The following is a 27,407-nucleotide window of genomic DNA, read 5'->3' as shown; positions in this document are numbered from 1 at the left end:
CAGCGGAGAGGTGATAGTGGTTTTCCTTGCTGCATCCCCTTTGCGGGTTGCTGCGCTGTGGGAACCACCACTTGAGGCTTCGTTTGGCTGCTGGCTGGGCTTTCTGCCTTTGGCTCGGAGGGGCTCAGAAGTCGAACATAGCTGCACTCTGAAAATCCCATATTTTGGCTGCTGATCCCTTATTTCTGAGGCTGCTGGCCCCTTATTTTCAAATCTGTAAGTTGACAGCTATGATCAGAAACCAAGCAAGATATATACTTACATAGTTTCAAAAAACTATGCAGGATTTTGAAGCCTGGAAGAGAGGCAAACGTAGCCTCCATGTTAGTAGACCATACAGGAGTGTCTACACCCCTGTTGATTCAATGAATACTTCGCAAAAGGACAGACTTTGTTACCAGTTAGGGTAGCGTATGCTAATAAGTTTACATTTCAGTGCTAGATAACTACTTTTCTTGCATGGAAACAAACTTAATTACAAATTTCTGCAGGGTTCTGTTGGCATACGTGAGAATAATCTGGAAGAGGAGGTTTGAGCATTGTGGCCTCAGTGGCTTGCACAAGGAAGTGTCTCTGACAAAACAGTTGGCCATCACAAGCCATAAGCGCTAATTGACCCTACTTTATATATTATCCAAAGCTCAGCAATCAAACACCATTGAGCGTAACAAAGTTCTACGTACACAGAAATATCCATACCTTGATCTATATACCAGATCTTTTGCTGGCCCATTCATTCCAAAAGAGGGAGCCAAGCTGTCCTCATGCAGGGATTTGCATACATATCAGTTGCCTCTATTGCAATGAATGAACCCAACACCTGTTTACAGACATACGGACTTAAGTAGCAAGGCCTTATGAAATCCAGTATAAAGAGCATTGTGGTTTATTTTGTATGTATATTGAAAAGGTCTGATGGGCTTCACCTCCTTAGCATCGAGAAATCAACGGACAGTTGCAGCACTGCAGCTGCTGCATACAGTTGCTGCTGACCTTTTTCAGTAGGCAACTGGTATTCAAGTGAATTGTGGCCAGTTTACAGCATGAATGGCAGGAAGCATTGGTTTTCGGTCTGTCTTCACAGGTGGGTGCTGATATCTGTGGCTTTTACTATGATACTACTTTTGAACTCTGCCTGCGTTGGACACAGCTTGGTGCATTCTATCCCTTGTCCAGAAACCATAATGCATTTGGTCAGAAGGTAAGTAGGTGCCACTTAGAAATATTGCAGTTTGGACATGAAATATATATATATGTCAAATGCTCGCTTTTCTGGGCTTGGTACAAATTTGGAATGTTCTAATTTGTTTTGACATTCAGTATTGTAGGACTGATGCAATTCTGATGGCTGGCCTGGAAAGACGTTTTTAAATTATGAGCAACTTTGATCATTTGGTTTCTCAGTTTGATTAATCCCCTTAATCTTTTTACAAAAGTTTTCAAAAGTATCAGCCAAGTCACTAGCCTTGTGGAACAAACACCTTTCCTACTCAAAAGAAATAATTTTGGCTCAGGTTTGTGTAAAAGAAATACAAGGCCAAGGCTGAGGTAATTTGCTATCTGGTCACATCAGGGTCTTATGAAAGCTTGTCAAGCACTGCTGCTGTTGTGAACAAACCAGTGCCCATTGAATGTCTATTGACCCAGCTACTGTAAATAAGCAGTGTTGACAGAAAAAGGGGGGGACATTAAAATTATGTCTCTGGAAACCAGCTGATTCAGAGAACAGCATAATGTCGGTCAACTGCCTCAGAGACCACCAATCTGAAACATAAAATGTAGAGGATCAGAGTTTTGCTTTCTTTGCAAATGTAATTAAAAGGAAGAGGATGCTTTGGTTATACCTGAACAATAAACTTTTAAATAACATTTTTGGGACGCATTTATTTGTAACACTTTTATCCCATTCTACTTTTGAGATGCTTAGGACAATATTGGTTCTCTGCCTTCTTTAATCCTTACATGGGGGGGGGTTCTAATGGGGGGGGGCAGGGTGTCAGATGACCCCAACAGATATTGAAAGTACCTCAGGGGTGAGGAGATGAAAAGAACAGCCATGCTCCCAGCAACATATGCAGCAGTCGCATACATAAACATAGTGTACATGGGATTCTACATGTATATTAAAACTGGTCAAACTGGGGAGGGGAGAGTCATTAGCAACCTTAATGCATTGTTCCAATGGGGGGGGGGATCTGAACCCTCCTCTATATCATGAGATGAATTGTGTTGAGATGTTGTGGTTGGCCCAAAGTTACCCAGCAAACTTCCATGTATGAGCAGGAACTTGGATCTCCCTGATCCGTACCACGACATCTCACTGGTTCTTGCTCCCAGGACCTTCACAAAACAATCTTGTTTTTTTAATATATTGTGATTAGATTAGCTCATCCCTGACCACTGATCCTGCTAGCTAGGGATGATGGGAGTTGTAGTAAAAAAAAAACCAAGTTTGGGAAACCCTGGCTTAGTTAAAAGCCAAGAAGTTGACGAAAGAAGTCTTTAATAGGTTTACATGCCAAAGCCTGTTGTTCCCTTAGCTTTCAGGATGGGGCAGGGGGTTCAATAAGCTTGAATGCGTAAATATAAATATATGCAAATCAAACCAATTCCTGCTTTTTCACAGGAACAAGACCCTGGAGCGTTTGGGCTTGAATTTGCCACAATTGCACGATCAACACTGCAGATTCGATACTCCCTCCTGCCATACTTGTACACCCTATTCTTTGAAGCTCATGCCTTTGGAAATACAGTAGCTCGCGGTTTAATGCATGAGTAAGTTACCCATTCATTTTTCCTCCTTGGGTTTTTAATAAAATATATGTTATTAGGTATATGGGTCCTCCCTTAAAGAGGGCACGTGTTGCGGCGAGACCTGGCAACCAAACCCTGTGTTGTGGGTGGGTATGATTGGATAGCCACAACACCCAATTGGTAGGTCCCTTGATGCAGGGTTTAATCAGGCCAATGGGACACAGTCCAACAGATCAAGGGACCTATGTATACCTATGCACGTGACCCAGAGCTTCCTCTTTCGGCACGTGCATTCGGAACACCTGCCCACCTCTCCCTATTTTTAGGGCTTGTGTGCTTGACCTTGCTAAGTCGCCGTGTGTCGTCTGTCGTTGGGACAGGGGCACAGCAGGAATTTTCCCCACTTGGCTGATTGGCTGTTGCCATTTGGATTTCGCCTGCCTCATGGCAAATCATCACAACTTGTAAGGTTGTGGATAGGCTCTGGTTCAGGTGATAGGGATGGCGGAACGCTCTCGCCATCCCTATGTGAAGGGTATTCCGTTAAAGGAATCCAGGGACTCAGTGTTTTGGTCAACCCTGTGAGGGGGTTGTGCCCATGCCGGAGTCCAAGGGGACATCTGGGTGGTGGACATAGCCTGTTCCCGGCTTTCCGCCTATCCGGGTGTTCACCCTAGGCTGACCTATGCTGGTGCCCTGGGTCAGCGCTACCTGCAACGGTGCAGAGAGCTTGTTGAACCAGAGCCTATGCAACCACTCACGTGCTGTAATCAATAAAGTTGTGGCCTAAATTCTGCCAAAAACCAAACCAAAATTTGAGTATTGTCTGAATTTATTTAAGGGGGAGGTTTAAAGGTCTGAACACGCAATTATTTTGTTGATTGTAATGATGATGGTGAAGAAAACAGGGCTAAGTGTTCTCCACAGGCACAGCAACAGCAGGTTACAATGGAAATATAATATTTACAGGCATATTTAAGTCCATTGCTTACCATTCAGAATTCTTTGTTAATGGAAGGTTTGTGGCTAAGTCAATGATAAACTGTTTGAGGGTCTCCAAACGAAATTCAGTTGCAAAACAAAGACAGCATTGCTCAGTTTCACCCAGGGTGTGATGACGGGAATTGAAAATGATAGTGTAAAGGCAAAAATCATGTATAAGCCTGGCCGTACCATGAGGCAGTGGGATGAAGCTGCCTCAGGTGGCAGATGCTGAAGGGGCAGAAGCAGACAGACCTGTATGTACCACGTGATCTGTCCAATGCCCCTTAAGTTGGCCTTGTGTCCTCAGGTGCAGCAGAAGATGCTAGCATCAAAGTAAGATTCAGCTGCCAGTCTGGTTGACTTTTGTATGTGGAATATGCAGAGGCACAATCTTCTCTGCCTCAGGCAGCAAAATGTTTCTAGCTAGTCCTAGTCATTAGATTGATAGGATGTTCTAAATACCTTTTGGTAAGCCCTCCTTCAGTCGGAAGAACTCCTGCAATTATATACCCTGCCCATAGGTTGAGTACACCAAACAGTGAGCCATTCATGCATCACAGTTTTCATGCAAACCAGTCCCCACCACATACTTTTCTCTTCCGTGCTTCAAGCAGCCAACAAGAAATATTTTGTAGCACATGACAACGACCAGTCTACACAGAGAGAGAAGTTTGTGCCAGGTTTCCGTGCCTGCTTAGTGTGATCGAAGCAGCTGTCTGCTGGAAACCAGAAATAGCTGTATGATGAGGAAAGATGAGATGGCTGCCTCTGGGAGCAGATTTTGGTTACTTTTAAGAGCAGCCCGTTTTGTTGGGAGACAGAGGAAGCTAATGGGGTTAGAAACTTGGATTTTTTTACCTCAGGTAGAAAAAAGGCCTGCTCTTAGTAGTTCTAGGTTTTTAGTGCCACAATTAGGTGTGCCTCTTTTACCTCCTGAAATGGTATATAATACCATGCAGATACCCCATGGAGCCTGCTAATGCTTTGGGGCCAGCACACTATCTGAAAGCATTATTTGGGTTGTTTTTTTAAAGGGACTCATGACATAGACATGCAGGTCTGAGTTTGATCGATTTCCTCTTTATATTGGATGGTTTCCTTTTTATATTGTGACAGCATCGAAACCATTTAATCATGCTCATTGTGCTTGCATTAAGAGCAGTGTTTCTTAGTCACCTTTCCTTTTATCATTTAAATCACATTATGGACGTATGCGTCTTGCCTCACTGAGGAGAAAGGGAGAGAAATAGCCCAGTTTCTTTTCCATCCAAAGAGCAAAACATAAGGTGTCTCTGTGAAGTTTGTTTTGCCACACAGCTAAATAGAGGAGGAAGCCCTGAAGGAAGCCCGGGAGCATATTTACCCTTGCACATTGTGACCTCACAAAGTGTCAATTGCTTCAGAAAAACGAATAGCTCAGATACCTGTGGGCTCCTTTTTTCTTCAGAACATTAATGGCGCAACCATCCCTTTTCCAAACCCTCTGTGTGCACATATGACAAGCTGGTCTTGAGCTTCCTCACAGTTGCTATAAATGCCACTGCAGCTCAGATTACTGCCGAGTTTGATTTCATTTCTGGGCGAGGGAGAGTTTGTGATTCAGAGGCAAATATGCACCCCATGTGTTTGACTCCTGCTAATAAAACATCAGGCAGCCACTGACATGCAGCAATGCCATGGAATACTAATGACAACAGCTTTCTAAAGCTCACTATAGAAGCCCCCAAACCTATGTCAATGATATCAGTTACAGGTAGGTAGCCGTGTTGGTCTGCCGTAGCCGAAACAAAATAAAAAAAATCCTTCCAGTAGCACCTTAGAGACCAACTAAGTTTGTCATTGGTATGAGCTTTCATGTGCATGCATTAGTTGGGACACGGGTGGCGCTGTGGGTTAAACCACAGAGCCTAGGACATGCCGATCAGAAGGTTGGTGGTTCAAATCCCCACGACGGGGTGAGCTCCCGTTGCTCGGTCCCTGCTCCTGCCAACCTAGCAGCTTGAAAGCACCTCAAAGTGTAAGTAGATAAACAGGTACTCGAAGCTTATAGATGGGCTTTCTCCAGAGCCCGCTTTGAGACAATGCCCTCAGCAGTGCTGTACGGCAAATTTACGCGGGTACCAATGCATGCGTGTCTCTGCCCCTGTATGTCTAACAAGGTAGAATCTGTCACTCACATCCTTCTATTTTGCAAATTTTATAGTGAAGAACGAGTTCAACTTATTTTGCCGCTTTTATCAAAATTTATACCCCTACAACATTATTTGGAATCCTCCCCCGAAATTCTACGAAAATACCTTCTGGAAGATTCCTCAAGCTCAATATCATATGAGGTGGCCAAATTTTGCACTTTAGCAATCAGGAAGCGTAAATCTCTTTTGTTGAATGGCACACTGCGAAGTTCCCTTGTGTAATTTTTTTTTTTTATGTTGTTGTTGATTTCCTTTTGTTTGATCTTGTGGTGTTCTGTGTCACTGGCTTTTGCCGCAATAAAACTAACTAACTAACTAGATAAACAGGTACTGCTCTGGCGGGAAGGTAAACGGTGTTTCCGTGCGCTGCTCTGGTTTGCCAGAAGCAGCTTAGTCATGCTGGCCACATGACCCGGAAGCTGTATGCCGGCTCCCTCGGCCAATAAAGCGAGATGAGCGCTGCAACCCCAGAGTCGGTCACGACTGGACCTAATGGTCAGGGATCCCTTTACTTTTACTTTTAAGGTGCTACTGGAAAGAATTTTTTTATTTTGTTTCAATGATATCAGATTGGTATTTTCTTCTTGGAACATAGGTGGGTTGACTTCAATACACAGTGAAACCAATATCTACACAAACTGGCAGTGGCTTTCCATAGACCCTGACAGAAGTATTCGCAAACGTTGCCTAGAGATGCTGGGGATTGAATCGTAGAATTGTTGAGTGGGAGGGGATCCTGAGGGTCATCTAGCCCAACCCCTGCAATGCAGAAATCCTTCCCACACCTCTCCCTGGGTGGGCTCGAACCACCAACCTCCTGGTTAACAGCAGGTGCACTGACCCATTGCGCCACCTGACTCTGGAACCTTTTGCAATGGAAGCATGGGCTCTGAACTATGGCCCTTCCCCTTTCAGAGAAGGAAGTGTAACATTTCCTGTATTGCTGTACCTTTGGCTTCCACGGCACACAAACTGGTAACTGGAAGGGGTGTAGGTGGGGGGAATGAAAACAGAAATGTGGAGCTCCGAAGTGCTGTGGAGCTTTACGTAGGCAGGGGCTTCTTAATTTTTCCTTGCGGAGAAATGCTTTGCAGTCATGGGGCATTTCCTGGCATTAAAAAGAATAAAGGACGACATGTCTATACTATGTTCCATGTTGTATCCCATTGATCTTTTCAGTGTGACCCAGAGGCTTATGCCATTCACATTCTATGTACAATAAACTGAATCCTAGTCTATAGAAATAAATACTCATCTTATTGAAATAACTTAAAATAAAGGAATCTGTGGTTCGGCAGCTGCTGAGCTAGAACAACCTAACCAAGCCTGAGGTGCCTACAAAAAGGCTGTTGAACAAGGCAGTTGTATGGCAAGGCAAGACTTAGAGAAATTTGTGTTACTGCTAAGTAATCAAAGTACTGAGCTGAATATTATTGGGGAAAGTGGCTTCAAGTATGAAGAACTGTTTCAGCTATCTTTTATTATCTCTGAAGTTTTAATCTCAGAAGGTTGTACTGATTACCAAATGGAATTTTAAGATAATGTTTAAGATAGCACATGGGGAATAATGCAAGTAATTTTATTAATTATAATTGGCACTGCACTTGCCAGCATGCTGAGTGTTTTAGAGCAATTTCATTTATCCTGTCAGCACAATACAATTTACTGAATGTTGGATATGCATATATCAGTCTGGAAGGAAGTTTTGTTTATATTGAAGGAAAAGCCTAAAAAAGAATGGCAAAAACATAGGCTCTGATGCATTTGACTAGGGTTAATATTACTTTGCCATACCACAGACAGAATAACTGAAAAGAAGGGCATAACTGGGTACAAATGTACCACAATTCCACATCCAGCCAGTCAAACAGGCTAGATGGGACCTCCGTAGGCTTCACTATCAAATACAAACAACAGGAAGGAAAGTGAAACTAAAGTAACTTCTTTGCTTTGAAGGCGCTATGTCAAAAAATTAAGTCGTGTTGATAGGGAACACCCCCAAATTTTCACAAGAAATATATCATAAGATAAAATAACATAAGGTTATGTTATGTTTGGGTCCTAATGATTCAGCAAAACTGGTTAGAGTCAGAACATCTCGTTATGTGCCTGTGTTTTTAAGATTAGACTTTATCACAAGGAACACACATATTGGTTAATCATGAGTTATTCTTAAGGTGGGGACGCAGCTGTCGGAGACAGCAAGGATACACAAGCTTTGAAAATACACATTTGACATGTTCTGGAATGTTGGAGGGTATGTACTGTACAGTGGTACCTTGGTTTACAACCACAATCCGTTCCGGAGGTCCATTTGTAAACCAAAACAGGTTGTAACCCAAGGCACGCTTTTGCCAATGGGGCCTTCCCCCAAAAAATTTGTTCGTAATCCAAAAAAAAATGGGTTGTAATCCAAAAAAATATTGCGAACTGGGACATGCACTTCCGGGTTTGATGTGTTTGTAATCCAAAACGTATGCAAACCAAGGTACCAATATATAGGGCAGGAGCTCTCTGCTAGGGTATAAATTATGGACAATTTGGAACTTTTACACCTGCATTTATTATGAATTATTATTTCTAATATGAATGTTGGTGGCTCCATCCTATTTGGCAAATGCAGACAGGGAGCCTTTGCAAGCCGATAGAAACATTCTGCAGTTTCCACATATTGAGCAAATTATACAATTCTTGTTCTAGGTTTCCAGCTGACCCTCAGACCCATGAAATAGACACAGCTTTTCTTTGGGGATCTGCGTTTATGATTGCTCCAGTTCTTCAAGAGGCAAGTGCTGGCAACACAATGGTACTGGGAGGAAGTGAAGATGGGCATATCATTCATAGTTTTCAAACAGAAACAGGATGAACTTCTGTTTGCTCATGCCCTTGCTGCTGGTGCATGATCACAGCCAATTATAGAAAATGATTGAATCTCAGAGATAGTCATTATAAATTGATCCTAGTCAATTTTCAGAAGAGATTGGATCCAAGTAAAACTGAAGCAGTGAATACTAGCTCTCACCCAGCTGCTCCCAAATTTTCCTGCATCTCTTGCCTCCCTTCAGAGATGTGTGTTTGCACTCATAGTAAATCAAATTGCTAGAAATTAGCAAAAGGAGGAAAGAGATGGGAAAACACAGTGGTAAAGCAGATTGAAATATTTTGATACTATTTAAATAAATAAATAAATCTGTAACATGCGGCCAGGCACTGAGAAAAGGTTTTAAACCACCACGAATACTGATTCATGCATCAGTTATTCTATGTATATAAATCTATTACCTTAAGAGTGCTGCAGTGTGTACAGAGCACAGTAATGAACTCATTGTACTGGCACAACGAGCCTTGCATTTACTTTCTACCCTTGTACAGCAGGCCAAAAAATTAGATCATAAATCTGCCTTGCTTAAAATGCAGATGCCTAATTGTCAGGGTTGGCAGCTGGAGGAAAGCCAAGGAGCGGGAAGGCAGCAACAGGCAGTCTTCTGTGCTCAGTCTGTGCTGAGCAATGAATTGCTTAGACTGAGGAGCCATGCCTGAATCATTAGCTGCACAAAGCTAGGTGAAACCCTTTTGGTCATTAGTGCCATGTAACTTGGGGACGTGGGTGGCGCTGTGGGTTAAACCACAGAGCCTAGGACTTGCCGATCAGAAGGTCGGCGGTTCGAATCCCCATGACGGGGTGAGCTCCTGTTGCTCGGTCCCTGCTCCTGCCAACCTAGCAGTTTGAAAGCACGTCCAAGTGCAAGTAGATAAATAGGTACCACTCCGGCGGGAAGGTAAACGGCGTTTCCGTGCACTGCTCTGGCTTGCCAGAAGTGGCTTAGTCGTGCTGGCCACATGACCTGGAAGCTGTACGCTGGCTCCCTCGGCCAATAAAGCGAGATGAGCGCCACAACCCCAGAGTCGGTCACGACTGGACCGAATGGTCAGGGGTCCCTTTACCTTTACCTTATGGTAACTGCAGTACTGTGTCCTAGCTATGGTGGTGCCTGCAATGGTGGCACTGAAACACAGGCGAGAGCAAGTGAACCACTTCACTCCTCCAGCTTGTGGCCGTCTTACACTAATTAAATCAAACCACAGTTGTGATCGTAGTGAAGACGAAACAAAAAACTTAAGTTCCGAAGATGGTGGTCATCGCACTTTTGAAATTTGACTGGATAGCATCACAATTTGTTTACCAGTGGTATAGTTGTATCTGTAGAAATATCAAACCAAAACTGAGGATATCAACATTGATATAGCAGAAATGGATAAAGCTGTTCTAACTCTTTCATGTTGGTTACAGGGAGCAAGATCAGTAGATGTATATTTCCCAGAAGCACCCTGGTTTGATTACTATACGGTATGTATTTGTAAAGATTACATTATATATCATTGAGTGTCTTGCATAAAATCTCACTAATCTCCAGTCAGCTGGCATTTCCACTGTTTTTCTTCATGTGCCCTTTACTAAACTTACTACTTTCCATTTTCAAAATCACCATAGAGTCCATCTTTGTTCTGTGCTGAACTAAATCTGAAAATGTTGAAATTTCAAGGAGCCTATGGAATTGCGACTCAGCTGAGTAATGTTTTCTTCCACTTTATGCATTAATTTCCCCTCTTTGCATTTTATATATAAAGGCGTGTCTTTCTATACTCTTATGTGTAATATACCCCACACAGCCTTGGCAATAGGCTCAGGACTGAAAATAGAAAATACTACTTTAGACAAAACAAACACATGCTTAAATTCATCATCACAAGCTAGTTGAGACAAAAGCTATCTAGATGGATTTAAGAATTCATTTAATTAAGAGAGGAAAGGTATACCCAAACCTACTAGCTAAATGTACCCTATAAGTGCCTAGGAGTGTTTACCAGATGTTGAGGATAAGAAGCAAGAGATGGACATCTCTATTTGCTTTGTTTATGACTTCCTCAAGAACATCTGGTTGGCCATTGTTGAAGATACAATCCTGGACCAGGTGAACCATTGATCTGATCAAGGATAAGCAGGATGCTGCCTTAGGTTCCTTGGCGGAAAAGAAGGAGATGAATGTAGTACAACAAAGGAAATAAAATCTTATTTTTCAGACTAGTTACAAATATGTTTATTTGCATATATGAAAAGGTATAGGTCCCAGGAGATAATTTGCATTTTTGTTTCAGTAAACATCGTAGTATAAACAATATGAAATTTTGAGTTCAGATTAAAATCCTGTTTACATGCCAACTGTGGAAATGGCTTATGTACCGTATTTTTCGTCCTATAGGGCGCACCAGCCCATAGGACGCACATCTTTTTTGGGGGGGGGGAAATGAATAAAAAAAAATTATTCCCCCCCCAGCCGCGGCTGCCGCCCCAAGCCTTACACACACCTGCCCGAAGCACGGGGCACCCTCCGGAGGGCTCCGTGTGCTTCGGGCTGCAGGCTGCCGCCCCAAGCCTCGCACGCTGGCGGGACCTCCCGCCGGGCGCATAAGGCTTGCAGACACTCGCCCGAAACACGGGGAGCTCTCCGGAGGGCTTCGCGTGCTTCGAGCTGCAGGCTGCCGCCCCAAGCCTTGCACGCTGGCGGGACCTCCCGCTGGGCGCATAAGGCTTGCAGACACTCGCCCGAAGCAAGGGGAACCCTCCGGAGGGCTCCGCGTGCTTCGGGCAGCAGGCTGCCGCCCCAAGCCTCGCGCGCCCGGCGGCAGCTCCTGCCCAGCGCGCAAGGCTTGGAGACACTCGCCCGAAGCACGGGGAGCCCTCCGGAGGGCTCCCTGTGCTTCGGGCAACAGGCTGCTGCCCCAAGCCTTGCGCGCTCAGCGGGAGCTCCTGCCGGGCATGCAAGGCTTGCGGACACTCGCCGGGGCTGCAGGCTGCTGCCCGCAAGCCTTGTAAGCCCGCGGGAACTCCCGCCGGGCTTGCAAGGCTTGCGGATAGCTTCCTGAAGCCTGGAGAGCGAGAGGGGTCGGTGCGCACTGATGCCTCTCACTCTCCAGGCTTCAGCGAAAGCCTGCATTCGCCCCATAGGACGCACACACATTTCCCCTTCATTTTTGGAGGGGAAAAAGTGCGTCCTATGGGGCGAAAAATACGGTATTTATTTTTTTAAAACTATATACCGCAGTTTACAACAGTTGCAATACAGTAAAAGCCACAAAAATAATAATCAAAACAGATCACCAGCTATGTATATAGCCAGAGATGCTGCTATGATTGCTTTTGAAATAATTTTTCAGCTGTGTCCAATTTTTTGGTAGGGAGATAAAGTGCCAGAGTCATCGCACCGTAAGCACGTCAACATTGACGCCCCACTGGAAAAGATTCCACTCTTTATCCGAGGAGGATATATTCTGCCAACGCAAACACCAGCCGTAAGGACTGCTAAGAGGTAACTAACATAATTACCTTTTTAAATATGATCAAATTAGAAAATGGCCTGAACTTGGTACCATGCTGAAATTTGTCTGTGTTGTGCACCAAGTGTAAATTTCTTATAAATCACTACGGTAATGAGCGTAAATCTCACCTTGCACACTTAAAACCTTCCTGTCCCCCCCCCCAATGAAGTTAGATTGCTTTTTGCAATGAAATATGGAGCTGTGAGCATCAATGCACACATGGCATTTGGGAGGTGGGTTTCCGAGTAGCCCATGCCTCAATCTAGGTCTATCCAATCTCTATCCCTAGTGCTTATTTCAGGGTTGTTTTTAGCATTGGAGATTCAGCCTTTCCACAGCTAACATGTCCAGCTGTCCCTTCTTGGGTTTTTGTGGATTGTGGGAGCAGGTTTTGCCTCATCACTTTTGTTTTTCGGAGGGGGGGTCGGGCGGGTTGCACCTAAATGTGCAAAAAAGGTGCACCTATAGCAAACCTGTATGTTCCTGATGAGTACATTAATGTTGCACCACAACCAACTTTGCAAATTTTCTATTAGTCTATGGGTAAAAAAAATTCTATTAGTAAATAAATAAATAAATAAATAAATAAATAAATAAATAAATGGGTAAATAAATGCTGGGAAATGGGTGGCGCTGTGGGTTAAACCACAGAGCCTAGGACTTGCCGATCAGAAGGTTGGCAGTTCCATTCCCCACATGACCTGGAAGCTGTACGCCAGTTCCCTTGGCCAATAATGCAAGATGAGCGCCGCAACCCCAGAGTCGGCCACGACTGGACCTAATGGTCAGGGGTCCCTTTACCTTTACAAATAAATGCTAAATCATAGCTATAGATACCAATGAATTTAATAGCCTTCTCAGTTATTCAGGTACACCTCCAGGTCACATTTTTGGTATAATGATATGACCAGGGAGGATGAAAATTTCAGATTTGAACTGTAGCCTTTGAAATCAGTCTCATGCTCTGCATACACTTTGGTCTCCCATTGCTATTTATGTCAGATGCTCATAGGGCACTTTCTTCTCCATTACTGGATAGCTCCCACTTGCTCAAAGGACCATATTACTGTGTTGTGCTTTCTTGTGTTTCATAATTGTTTTGTTGTTGTTATTGTTGTTGTTGTGTGTTTTTATACTGTAAGCCGCCCTCTGATCTTTGAATGAAGGGTGGTATATAAATTATATAAATAATAATAACACTAATGATAATGAAATGTCTATGGTTAATTGTCATTGTGTTGCATTTTGATGTACCTTGATATATATTGATGTTTAATACATGATTTGTGCATGGTTTGGTTTTGAATGTGGAATTTAGGTCTTTTATTGATTCCCTTTAGTTGGGATTGGCAAACTGCTTAGAGATTTCTGATGAAATCTGAAGCCGGATAGGAGTTAATCAAATAAAGAAAAAGACTGTATCACCCACATTTCATAATTAGTTTTAAATTAATAACCCAACAGCCGACTGAATCCATTTGGACTCATTGTTGCCCTGGATGAACAAGGCCAAGCCACTGGTTCTCTCTTCTGGGATGATGGCGACTCTGCCGGTGAGTGTTCAGAAATGCTGGTATTGTATCTAAAACACATTTTATAAAGCGTAAAAGTGGCAGGGAAGGGTCTGACATACCGTATTTTGCGCCCCATAGGACGCACCGGCCCATAGGACACACCTAGTTTTTTGGGGGGGGAATAAAGAAAATTTTTTTTATTTCCCCCCCAGGTGCGGGGCTGGAAGAACCAGGTCGGGGAACAGTGGGAAGGCGCGCTCCGCCTCCCCGCTGTCCCCCGAGCTTGTGGGGCTGGCAATGGGGAGAAGTGTGCTGAGCCCGGGACTGCAGGCAGCTCTGCGCAGCCATCGGGAGCGGGGCGGGACTTCGCGCCCCGCTCCCGGTGGCCGTGCAGAGCTGCGCTGAACCCGGGACTGCAGGCAGCTCTGCGCAGCCACCGGGAGCCGGGCGGGACTTCGCGCCCCGCTCCCGATGGCTGTGCAGAGCTGCGCTGAGCCCGGGACTGTAGGCAGCTCTGCCCAACCCTCGGAGCCGGTCTCCTGAGGGTTGCGCAGAGCTTCCTGAAGCCTGAAGAGTGAGAGGGGTCGGTGCGCACTGACCCCTCTTGCTCTCCAGGCTTCAGCGAAAGCCTGCATTCGCCCCATAGGACGCACACACATTTCCCCTTCATTTTTGGAGGGGAAAATGTGCGTCCTATAGGGCGAAAAATACGGTACTAACTGTCCCTTTAACTTGTGAGGAGGGGAGGGGGGAAGGTTATTATTGAATAGACAAGCACATGTTATCTCAACGTGTGTCCTTTGTTATGTTTGAGTCTAAAAGGAAGCTGTTCCTTTTCCTTGTTAGATGACCTAATACTAACATCAGTCTTTTGATTTGTGTTTTGGCAGACACGGTCGAAAATGGAAATTATTTCTATGCCAGATATACATACAGAGAAGTAAGTAGAAAAAAGCACTTGGACAAATAAGGTGTGTGTTCAGCGGGTGTGGGTGGGGATGGAGAAGAGAGGTTCAGGAACCAAAAGCTAAGTAAGGAGTAGAAATGAGTAAAAATTAGGCTGGGGAAGTGGTAGCCTCTATTTCGGGAAGACATGTATCAGTTTTTGTTGTTGTTTAGTCGTGTCTGAGTCTTCGTGACCCCATGGACCAGAGCACGCCAGGCACTCCTGTCTTTCACTGCCTCCCGCAGTTTGGTCAAACTCAGGCTGGTAGCTTCGAGAACACTGTCCAACCATCTCATCTTCTGTCGTCCCCTTCTCCTTGTGCCCTCCATCTTTCCCAACATCAGGGTCTTTTCCAGGGAGTCTTCTCTTCTCCTGAGGTGGCCAAAGTATTGGATCCTCAGCTTCAGGATCTGTCCTTCCAGTGAGCACTCAGGGCTGATTTCCTTCAGAATGGATAGGTTTGATCTTCTTGCAGTCCGTGGGACTCTCAAGAGTCTCCTCCAACACCATAATTCAAAAGCATCAATTCTTTGGCGATCAGCCTTCTTTATGGTCCAGCTCACTTCCATACATCACTACTGGGAAAACCATAGCTTTAACTATACGGGACCTTTGTTGGCAAGGTGATGTCTCTGCTTTTTAAGATGCTGTCTAGGTTTGTCATTGCTGTTCTCCCAAGAAGCAGGTGTCTTTTAATTTCGTGACTGCAGTCACCATCTGCAGTGATCATGGAGCCCAAGAAAGTAAAATCTCTCACTGCCTCCCTTTCTTCCCCTTCTATTTGCCAGGAAGTGATGGGACCAGTGGCCATGATCTTAGTTTTTTTGATGAGGCAAAATCAAGGGACACACATTTTGAGGGGATCCAGTGAATCCTCTTCCTGATTCCTGATATCTCTTTGAAAATCTTCAAGGATGGAGATGCCATAACCTGTAGAAGCTGCTCCTTCTCTTCTTTCTAATATCCTGGCAAATGTTTGAACACTGCAGGCATCTTTATCCTCCCTTAATGCCTCTTCCAAGTCAGCTTCATGCAGTTAGTAATGTAACTGTTACATAATGTAACAGGCTATTGGCCGTCCATCTCTTTGTTAGGGAGATCGCTTGTTGATAGCCCAAAATGGTTGGTTTACTCAGTGGGAGGTATTGGTTGAGAGATCACTCTGAAATGAAAAGCCATGAGTACAGATTTGGGGGGGGGGGGAGTAGTGTGGGGTAGCTGATCTGCTGCCGGATAAGAGTTTTCCCCACTTAGGTTCTACCTATATATTTGTAAACGAAGCAGTTCTTACAAACGTCACAAATCCTCTATGTTCTCTCACCCGAAAGGAAACCAAATCAAGGTAAAAGTTTTCACTGCTTGTGGGAAACACACAAAATATCAAGCATTAGTGTTGCTGTAAGTCAGCATGCATATCTCTCTATGAAGAAAAAATCAGAACGTTAGGGAGGGCTGAATTACTGCTACTCTCTGATTGCTGCAGCCGAGAAAGTTTCCTTTCCCTCCAGTTCTCCTCTACAGAGCTGCCTATTGATGATGATCTTACTCAGGTCTGCAGTCCCAGAAAGATGCAATTGGCATTCAGTCCCAGAAGTATGCAATTAATAGGAGCCATTTAGAAGAACAAAATGACATTAATATTCCTGTGGTGTTGTTCCCAGACCTCCTGCTTACAGCACTGACAGTGAATTGGAGAAGAGTGATGACTATTTTTTCTGCATGATTATCTCTGCAGAGACTGGCATCGGATATTTCGTCTTAATACAGCAGACGCTTTTCCAGCATTAAGGCCCTTCCTTTGCTCTTTTCTTCAGAGTGCTTTTATCTTGTTGTCTTGCACAAAACTGGCATGGGCTGAATGGCAAAGGAAGGAAAAGATTAGACTAAGCTTCTGTCTTTGGCGTGGCGGGCAAAATGTGCTGAAGGCAATTGAGAGGCGATAGCCACTTTTATATTCTGCAGGAAATCGCTTTGCATTTGATTGCTGGCTCTGTGGCACTTCTATTTCTCATTGCTTAAATTGGATTCTTCTCTGTAGTACCTGAAACTACAACCTGCATTTAAGCCAACCCAAACCGCCAAGTTAACATTGCAAATGTGAGGTAGTTAAATCAGCATTCTAATACAGAAGAGGCATGCAATGCAGTGATATATAAGAGAGGCCTTAGAGAAATGTGTGTGTGAGTGAACAGACAGGCAAACACAGAGACACACAGTATGGAACTTTCTTAAAACAACATTCATAAACCTGCAGTAGTGAGAGAGGTGGGAAGCAGGGGCTATTCCATCAGCTCTGTTGAAAGGTGCTTTGGAAGCCTTTCCTGCTGAAGAGTGAAGTAAACACACATTCTTTATTACGGTCCAAAGACCCACAAAAACACTCCCGAAAGCAAAATATAGCAGGTATAGAGAGAAAACGTTTTATTAAGAAGAGTGAAGTGAGCTTAATAAAACCCCAATATGATAAACCAAGAGAAATGAAAATTTCCAAGAGCAGTGATCATACTCAAAACTGCATTACAAAGTCGGGGGGTGGGGAGCTTCAGCCCAAATTCATGAGGTCGGGGAATCTGGCGGACGGCCCTCAATGCCAACCAGAGCAGGCAGGGAGAAATATGTGGCCAAAGATGCTCAGGTCCCAGGCTATTTATATGTAAAATAAGTAAGTAAGTAAATACTGTAAATATTAATATGCTGTAAGTTTCTTACAGTCTATTTAGTCAATTTTTCACTAAAACTGTTCTTACACATGTCTTAATTTTATTCTGATTGAATAGCTGACCCTGTTTAAGACTGTTTTAAGTAAGAGACACTTAACATCTATTCATTTCCCGTTTTCTTTTTCAAAATAGAAAGAAAGAAGGCACCTATCCATAACTTGAAAACTTATTTATTTATTATTGCATCAACTTTATATGCTGCTTAAATTGTAGAAAACCTCAAAGCGATTTACAAAAAAGATAAAACAATAAAACTTGGGGGGGGGAATATCACAAGCATACTTTATTTTATTTTTTAAAAATAATATTTATTAAGAATTTAAGAATTACAAAAAGAAAAAGAAAAGAAAAAGAGTTAAACATAACAAAACAATACAATACAATACTAAAACAAAAACACTACCTATACATAACAGAACAAAACAAAAACAATTAAAAAAACACATCCAATACTTTCAATATTATTATCTTTCATTTACTTGTTTCAGCGACCTCCTCACACCTCCCTCTTTTGTATTCCACTTCAATTAATTGTTTCAGCAAATCCTTTCCATCTTCCTCAATTTTCTGTCGTATAATTTATCTTAACCCATTCTAACCTTATTTTTCCCTTAAATCCATTTACAATCTATTGTACTTAATTCTTTATAGCATTTCTGCTAAAGCCATGTAACTTCATTTCAACATCTTTCTAACATTCATTAATTCTACAGTGTTTCTGTAAGTAATCTTTAAATTTCTTCCAATCTTCTTCCACCAACTCTTCTCCCTGGTCACAAGCATACTTTAAAACATACAAAAGTTAAAATACCCAAATACATTAAAGTTAAGTCAGCTTTCTAAGCATCTGGTTAGGCTTGTCTAAACAAGGTGCCGAAAATAGTACAGTGAATAGCCTGCTTGATCTCAATAGGCAGGGAATCCCCAAGTGCAGGTGCTGTCACACCAAACAATCAAGGTCCTAGAAATGTGGAACGGGTATTATGGGGCACCTATACTAGTGCCATGGAACACAGGTGGCACTGTGGGTTAAACCAGAGAGCCCTGGGCTTGCCGATCAGAAGGTCGGCGGTTTGAATCCCCGCAACGGGGTGAGCTCCGGTTGCTCGGTCCCTGCTCCTGCCAACCTAGCAGTTTGAAAGCACGTCAAAGTGCAAGTAGATAAATAGGTACCGCTCCGGCGGGAAGGTAAACGGCGTTTCCCTGCACTGCTCTGGTTCGCCAGAAGCGGCTTAGTCATGCTGGCCACACAACCCGGAAGCTGTACGCCGGCTCCCTCAGCCAATAAAGCGAGATGAGCGCCGCAACCCCAGAGTCGGCCACGTCCGGACCTAATGGTCAGGGGTCCCTTTACTTTCTACTAGTGCCAATTTCGACTGAAGCACATAGTGGGCACATAAAATCATTTAATAAATAAAAAAATCACGTAATAACAGGTGTAGAGAGGAATGCTGCAGTCAGAGGATTCTAGCGAACCGCTGTTGGAAACTGACAGATCTGTCTAGCGAAGTAATTAATACCTCCTCAATAGCTGGTTTTTGTGGGTCTTTTATTGCTTGAAATGCATTTGGAAGTTGCTCAGTCATTGGCAGCTGTCCCCTTGGGTGTATTTCTTCAGCTTTTAGTGCTAAAGGTTATCTCTCCAAGAGCAGGTGTAATAAAGCACAGCACTCAGAAGTTGTATCCTGTGCCAACACAGGGGTGCTGATTGTGTTTTGACGTGGTTTTCAATGTACAGTGGTACCTTGGTTCCCAAACTTAACCCGTTCCGGAAGTCTGTTCCAAAACCAAAGCGTTCTAAAACCAAGGTGTGCTTTCCCATAGAAAATAATGCAAAATGGATTAATCCGTTCCAGACTTTTAAAAACAACCCCTAAAACAGCCATTTAACATGAATTTTACTATCTAACAAGACCATTGATCCATAAAATAAAAGCAATAATCAGTATACTGTACTATAAAATAAATAAGACAGTATTGTAGATGATAAAAATTAAAAAAAAAAAATTCTTACGTGCACTGATGATAGCCATTGTTTGGATGGGGGGCTTTTATCCATTTCTGCAGTCACACAATCAATCAATCAATCAATAGCTGAACTGGGCTCCACAAAGTCACAAAAACAAGTCACAGAAACGAAGTCACAAGCCACAGTCATAAGTCAGTCCCATAAAACGAAGAACAAGTCACTGTCAAAAACACGAAAAGCCACACAAACCAAAACGCAAAAACGAAAGCTCCAAATATCACCTCTGTGTTGCGTGGGTGCTTGGGACTCAACAGCCGACAGACTCAAAAAGGAAACCTCTGATTAGCAGTGGGGGACACAATATACAAACGGAACACACTCAGCATGTTCTGCTTCCATGGCAAACACCTACTTCTGGGTTTGCAGCGTTCTGTTTCCAAGTTGTTCATAAACTAAGCTGTTCTAAAACCAAGGTACCACTACATGACTATCACTCTGCCTACAATGCACAGGAGACAGGGACTGGAATCATGTGTTGTTAAAAGGGTGTCTGAATGGCCTCTCAGGGGTTTTTTATTTTATTTTATTTGAACAATTCTGAAAAAACGCACCATGTTTCTTGCCTTGTTTATCAGAGCTTTCCCAGACCTTATCAGCTTCTTCAGTATCTTTAAAAAGAGGGCATATGGAAACTACGGTAACTACCTTAGGAGAACCTGTAGAGAGGTGAATAACTAAGCCATTAAATTGCAGCTGTGCTAGCTAGTGGCTTGTGGAAGACAAAGTCTCTCTTGTGTAAATGTGCTATGATGTATGTAGCAGCTGGTCCTTTGTGTTCCAATTTAGCTGAATGTTTGTTCATCTGTACTTCTGTCACCCAACTGGAATTCTGACAGCAGTACAAGACAGTTCTGTGTAGGACTTTTAAAAATAAAAAAATAGTGATGCCTACATCGTTTCGCCATTGCACTGTGTGTCAAATGAAGACCTAAAGTATTTTCCTCCTGAATTATTCTAGGGGCACTTGAAGACAAGTATTGTCAACAACAACTACCGTGGGGTCAATTCTCTGATATATGATACAGTTCAGATCCTTGGTGTGACCTCAAGACCTAATGCTGTTGTTATGAATGGAAAAGGCATCCGCGGAAGTGACATACATTACCAGGAAAATGGGGTAGGCATTCTGCTTGTGAATTACTTATAATATTTATTGTTGTTGTTGTTGTTGTTGTTGTTATTCTTGTATTATATATATATATAGCACTGTTTCTGTTTTGCTGCAGTTAATCTTCAGACAAAAACTATGTTATTTATCTCGCTGTCCGTAATGCGCTTTATGTAATCAATTAAGTACATTGCATTGTCATTACACGATTCCAGTCCGTTCAACTGTGTGCCAATTCACCATTGGCAGTAGTACACTGTGTGGTGGTTCCCTGCAACATACCAGAAAGGGCAGGGGGGTAGCCTGAGGTGAGTGTGGTGCAAACACACGGGCAGGAGCACCAGATTGGTTCTGGCACATTTGTGTCACACCAGCAGTAGCATCTCCTTCCTCCTCCCCATCCATGTCCCAATATGCTGTAGTTTAGGGGTCACCAATGTTTTTTGTTTCCACCTCCATCGTTCTGCCCAGACACTGAGGTCCAGCGCCGAGGGCCTTCTGGCAGTTCCCTCACTGCGAGAAACCAATATACAGGGAACCAGGCAGAGGGCCTTCTCGGTAGTGGCACCCACCCTGTGGAACGCCCTCCCACCTGATGTCAAAGAGAAAAATAACTACCAAACTTTTAGAAGACATCTGAAAGCAGCCCTGTTTAGGGAAGCTTTTAATGTTTCATAGGTTATTGTATTTTAGTGTTTTGTTGGAAGCCGCCTAGAGTGGCGGGGTATAAATAATAAATTATTATTATTATTATTTTGAGGCCGGTCCGGTCCATTCCCCAGCAGACCTCTCGGTGAGCCAGAGCGTGCGCGCCCATGCATGCACTCAAGCTATTTCCAGCACTCCTCTGGGTCGGAAGAGCACCGGAAATAGCGTGTGCGCATGCACACGGGTGCTCCTCCGTCCTGGAAGTGCGCCAGAAATGTGCCAGAAATAGCTTGCACACACGCGTACAGGTGCTCCTCCAGGTGAGGAGCGCCTGTGCGCATACGCTATTTCTGGCACTCTTCCGACCCAGAAGTAGGTCCCTATGGTGAGAAAAAAAATGGCACCGCGGGGGGAAAATGCATAGAATTCCCACGCCAATCCACAGAACGACCGTGAGCCGGTTCCAGGAAGCTCATGGGCTGCAACCGGCCGATGGGCCTTAGGTTGCCAACCTCTGCTGTAGTTACTTAGGCTGGATCTAGCAAACCAGCGTTTCAGTTAAACATGTTGCAAACTTTGTACGAGAAATCGGGTTGGCAAAAGCGGAACTCCACAGTTTTAGAATGCATAAACAACGCATATGAAACGCTTTTTCTTTGCTGATGTAGCCGAGTCCTCAGTCAGACGGAGGTCAGGTGAGCCATCCCATCCCATTTGCTGTTGACTACTAGCAGATGGGTGTCTGCTGGTGTGTGCAAATCTAGATCATGTTGAAAGTGCTCATGTTGAAGGTGGTTTGCTGCTAAAGGGAAAGCCACAAATAATTTTTTTTTGAACCATCACTATATACTTGCAGCCATGACCTATGGACATGAGGAATGAAGTAGGAAATGGAGGGGGGGCTTTCTAGGGGAAAGTGCCCCCATTGCCTATTAATCAAGCTGAACAGTTTGGCTGCTCCCCATAGTGTTAAAATTTATCCAGCATGGGCATGTGAATAGTTCTTTCTGTTCCATTTGGCAGAATGTGCAGTTAGCATTTCAAAAACAGCCGCCGCAGTAAGAATGGGAAACTTTTCTGTGCGCATATGTGGGAAGGCTGCCTGTCTTGTTTCGTGACTGCTATTTACATAAGCTCACAATTACATGTTTTCCAAGCAGCTACAAAATGGCAGCTGTCAGCAGATCATTAGGGCATTGTGTCACAACACTGTTAGGGCCACAGTGAAACATAATAATAATCATCATCATCATCCAGGGGCGGGTAAGGGGCTCAGTTATAATTCCTAAAACAATATGCGATAAAATAAATTCAGCCAGAATTTTTCTTACAGTGGAGAAGCTCCATAAAGTCCCTCACATCTGGGGCAGTTTCTAGGCAGGCTTGATCAAAGTTGGTCCCAAATCCTTTTCCTCACCCCAGAGTTCTTGAAAACATCCTCTTCCTTCAGAAAAGGGACCTGGTTTTCTGCTGCTTTCTTGGCAGTGGTGGGGGAGGGGTGAGAAATTTCTCCAAAATTTTTGAAAGGAGCTGCTGCTTACCTTTACTGGATCTTGCCAGAAAGTATGGCCAGTGAGAAACTCTGGTAAGAACCTCAGGATGCCTTCTTCTTGAAACGCCTTGGTCGCGGCATGAAATTGTGTTTTTCCCCAAGTCTTTCCAGGTAGCACAGCTAGTGGGAAGTTGTGGAGTGAGCATTGTGCTACTGAGAGTGATGTAGGGTGCTTATTTCTAAGTTTTAAAAGGATGGGGGAAAATGGGAAGCCCTTGTCCACCTCATAATATGAAGGTAAAGAGCAACTCCTTCCTATAAATTTCAGAGAAATGCCTCCCCCCACCCTGTGATATCTGGGGAGGATTTCATCCCATCACCACCCTGCCATCCACCCAATAATTCATCAAAAACTGGGGAAAAATGAAATTCTTAGCATAGCTCTTGGTTTGAGCCTAGTGCCTTTCATTTCAGAAATTAATGTCAGGTCTAGAGTAGGAAGATTGAATTTCCCCTAATAGAGATTTTTCCACTCCAGATACCTTGTAGTTGGCTATTTCACTCCAAATATTTTCTGTTATAGATGCTTTACAATTGCACTGCCCTCAAATGGCCCTTAAAGCCAGTAAAAGTCAGAAATCGCTTCTGAACACACCATCATATTTTTCTGGAAATAAATCACTAAGGACGCAAGTAAAAAAAATTAATAGTTTTTGCTGTGCTCTCTAGCTGGGAAATGGAGTCAGGATGAGAAGCCCCATTGCTTAATGCTGTTTCTGTAACTTACAATACTGAACAAATTGGTTGAACAAAGAACTAGAGAAAGAGGCTTTGCGTGGAAGCAATGGGGAGGCCGACACTTTCTATTTTAAAAGTGTCAGACTTCATCATTATAATTACTTTAGAAAATTTTTCCCCCTGCCTGCATTAAAAATATACTGGAATTACGAAAGGTGCCTATCAGATTACATATCAAAACCAATACTTTTTGATGGGGAGGGGACTGTTCAAGAAAATACAGGTGGCAGGTGATGGGAATGACCTCTGCATGAAATGTTGGAGAACTGTTGCCAGTCAAGAGTGGGCAATATTGGGCAATAGGGACAAATAGTCAACACAGCTTCTTGCATTCCTAAAGCATAATATTGTTTTGCCAACAGAAAAGAGAAATTGTGTATCCTTGGGAAATAGTTTCTGGAATAAGGTAGTTGTTCAGAATAAGATAAGCCCAGGTAATCGGTATTTGTCCAAAGCAGGCATAGGCAAACTCAGTCCTCCAAATGCTTTGAGACAACAATTCCCATCATCCCTGACCACTGGTCCTGTTAGCTAGGGATGATGGGAGTTGTAGCCCCAAAACATCTGGAGGGCTGAGTTTGCCTATGCCTGGTCCAGAGGATATTGGTTTAGTATGGCTACAACAGGGCTAGCCTCTTTTCTTATTAAGATCTCTCATTCTTATAGTAAATAGTGAGACTCTAGGGGCCTGAATTCACCAACCTTTCTGTGTGATTTGCTGTTCTTAACAGGATAGGCTTGTGCTTTGGCACACATCTCCTTTAAAACTGTAGACAAATAGTTTGTAAATGGATAATAGAAAGAACTTTAGTTAGACTGAATCATAAAAAGATGTCGCCTATTTATTTTTCACGTTGAAATCAGTAATGTTGCATTTTAGTTGTTTTGGAAGTGCTGGAGAGTTCTCAACCGTTATCTGCAAAAAAGACAGTGTCTGGGTAGTGACCTTTATCCTGCCTTAGACTTCAGGTGTCTAGACTAGGTATCTTAGCTTATTTCTATATGAGAGGTATGTTATACCAGTCAAAATACAGTGGTATGATTCCAACAAAATGAAGCACTTTTAAGTTTCATTGTTTCATAAAGTAATTAAACATGTATTTAAACCTTCTCCTAAGGGCTTCCCAAATGTTTTGGATGGGTTGTTCCTGTTCTGGTAATTCCTAACACTGGAGGTGGTTTTCTTTAAACCCATTTAACATTAATTTCCTTTCTTTCTCACTAGAAACTTGTTGTGCACCTTTCTGTACCACTTGGAGAAGAGTTGGACCTCATACTTCAATAGGATGCTGAAGAAATCAAATAATTTGCTTTGTGATTAAATCTGTAATTTGCATGTCTTCATGAATTCTCTTCTGAATTAATAAACATCAGTACCTTGCATATTTTTGTGAGTGTCCCATGCGTCCTCCTTTCTAGAGAATTACAGGGTAGGGTTTTCTGAGAAGCATAAATCAACGTGTCATTTTTAATGTTAATAAATGTCTGGATTCAAAAGTAAGTGGGTCTCCTGCTTCCATAGCAGGCTAGACTTTTTGAAGTCACTTCCAATTATATGAGATATATTCAACTAACTATAATGGCCACAACTAATTTAGGTCCTTTGCAGTGTCTACTCTAAGTAGAAGTTAGTTGAATTCAATAAGTAGAAGTTAGTTGAATGTTGCATCTAGGCCATTTTGCTATGACAGCCACGTCTACTTTCACCTAATATCCTAGACTGGATTTCTGTACCCCAAGGAGAATCAAAAGCACTCACCAAAAAGGCTGACCTCATCATCATCAGGCAAGATTAGATATATGGTGGTTCAGTTTTTAATGCAATTCATCCCTTGATGCTGCAGTTGTCAAATGCTGGTGTCAGGGTGGGTGTCAGGAGCAGGTAAGAAATAACACACAAGGTGTCAGTGAAGTTAACTCTTTATTGAAATAAACAAAATGGCTCAGGCCTCATGAGCACAGCAACCCTTCCCAGTAGATCGTGCCCCAATGAGGCAGTTGTGAGGACCAAAGGTCCCCACCTTCCCACAGCTCCTTAAGTATCCTTCTCCCTTGGGTCATTCCCAAGTAATCTGAGACTATGATGCCTTGTCTGTTTTTGCTCCACCCTCTGATTCTGGGAGACCAGCAGGGAGTGGAATTGGTTGCAGCAAGAGGGGAAGACAGCCTTGCTTACTCACCAGCCTGACTCATCTCTGCCTCTTGGCCCCCCTCTTCTCCAGCCTCTGCTTCTGCCTCTGATTCTGGACTGTTCTCTGCCACAGTCTCTTCCTGCTCACTAAACCCTGTTGCCTCTTCAGCTTTCGGCACTTCCTCCTCCCAGTCTGCTCTCTCTTCTCCTTCTGACCACTCAGTGTTGTCCCATCACCAGTCCCCTAGCTCTGAGTCTTCTTCCCCTGAGTGTTTCCCAGCTGGCTCCTCGCATGATTCCTCTGCATCCAACCAGTCCATGACAGCTGAGCATTGGTGTGTAAACCAGGCTTAAGTGTTTAAGTCATCTAAAGCAAGCCAACTTTTGAGAAGAGAGTGAAAAATATTGTTCCACAGACCCGGTCAAAACACTTTTTAAAAAGCTGCTTTCATGTATGTCTGGGGGTCTAGAGAGGGAAATATATTCAACTACTCAACATGAACATAAGTGTGATATATTTTAAAATGTTTAATTTATGCTGCAGCTTGAATTATTTACTTGGCTCCCTGATCAGCTGATAAGTTCAAATGCACATACTTTCTTTGCCAAACCTTAACTTGTCTAATGGTTCATGCTTTTTTCATGCAATGCATTACTCTAAAAGCACCTAAAGAGAGCTCCAGAGATAACTGAACAAGGGAAATGGATTGGACCAAATCATGCTCACTTGACACATTGATGCTCTTGGGGAAGGGACCAATCCTTACAATATTTTTTGTATGCAGCCACCCAGGTATAGAAAGAGTGTGCCTCACATCAGCTGCTAATGGTGTATGCACGTTGAAATCACAGCTTTTTGTAGCAAAGTACACAGGCTCAGCTGCTTGCAAGGATCAGTCTCCTCTTTCTATCACTTTTGACAATAAAACTGACAGTTTAAATGAAAGTTGACCATTCACAACTGATATGAGATACCTGCCACACACGCCACACACATTGCATGTTTCAACTAAACAGAGTCAGCCTTCACAATACGTTAATTTCCTAAATCAGGCAGCACATGAGACACTTTTCAGACTTCACCTTACAGATAGCTTACCTTCCATGCAGTAGTCTGGTGGCAAATTCAGACGTTCCGTGTCCCTTCATGATAGCCACAGCCACGCCCCCTCACTCCTTTCTAAGACTATGCAACCTTCTCAGATTATACCATAATTTTATAGTTATACAGTCATAATAATTAGGGATGCATTGCAACAATCCGTGCTGATCTCCATGCATTACCTTTCAGCTAAATCTATTATTTTTAGTGCATATGCATGGATAAATGGTGTGTATCTTCTTTCAGGAAGATTTAAACTGTGCTTTCCTTGACATTCCAGTTGAATGCAACAGGACACAAACACCATTCTCTTGAAATTGAAGTACCTTGTGTTTTCTGTGTTCTGAAATCCTTGTGTTTTCTGTGTTCAGAACTCTTGATGTCCTGCACACTTTCTCCAGATTGACCCTAGGAGCCCATCTTCAGTGACTTACTCACCTCCTTTCGTTCTGATTGGCTCCAATCAGCACAAAGGGTGAGAAAATGACTTCTCAGTAGATAAACACTCCCCTTTCATGCTGCTTGGGCAGCTCCAAGACACTAGAGACAGAAACCCTGTTGAGAGACCCACCTCTATTCTCAAGGTCTAGAACAGAGGTGGGTAGATGGTT

General features: G+C 43.3%; 1 protein-coding gene across 2 annotated transcripts in view; it reads left to right on the top strand.

The window, feature by feature from the left end:
* The window catches only part of LOC309350742 (sucrase-isomaltase, intestinal-like), a 100,748-nt gene extending 75,802 nt beyond the window's left edge, over positions 1–24,946 (top strand). Inside the window, exons 15-23 of one of the 2 annotated variants that reach the window (XM_081877897.1) lie at positions 1,085–1,201; positions 2,627–2,775; positions 8,631–8,715; positions 10,222–10,278; positions 12,168–12,298; positions 13,773–13,861; positions 14,713–14,762; positions 20,476–20,634; positions 24,789–24,946. In XM_081877897.1, the coding sequence (XP_081734023.1) occupies positions 1,085–1,201; positions 2,627–2,775; positions 8,631–8,715; positions 10,222–10,278; positions 12,168–12,298; positions 13,773–13,861; positions 14,713–14,762; positions 20,476–20,634; positions 24,789–24,848 (897 nt within the window). In that variant the 3' untranslated portion in view covers positions 24,849–24,946. Of the gene's footprint in view, positions 1–1,084; positions 1,202–2,626; positions 2,776–8,630; positions 8,720–10,221; positions 10,279–12,167; positions 12,299–13,772; positions 13,862–14,712; positions 14,763–20,475; positions 20,635–24,788 lie in introns of both variants that reach the window. The other variant, XM_081877896.1, reaches the window with a different exon arrangement.
* Positions 24,947–27,407: the final 2,461 nt, after the last annotated feature.

The sequence above is a fragment of the Podarcis erhardii genome (assembly GCF_964252035.2).
Source record: "Podarcis erhardii genome assembly, chromosome: 10".
In the NCBI taxonomy this organism is placed as follows: Eukaryota; Metazoa; Chordata; class Lepidosauria; order Squamata; family Lacertidae; genus Podarcis; species Podarcis erhardii.
Note: the sequence above shows the minus strand (reverse complement) of the source record. Positions and strands in the feature narration are given on the sequence as shown.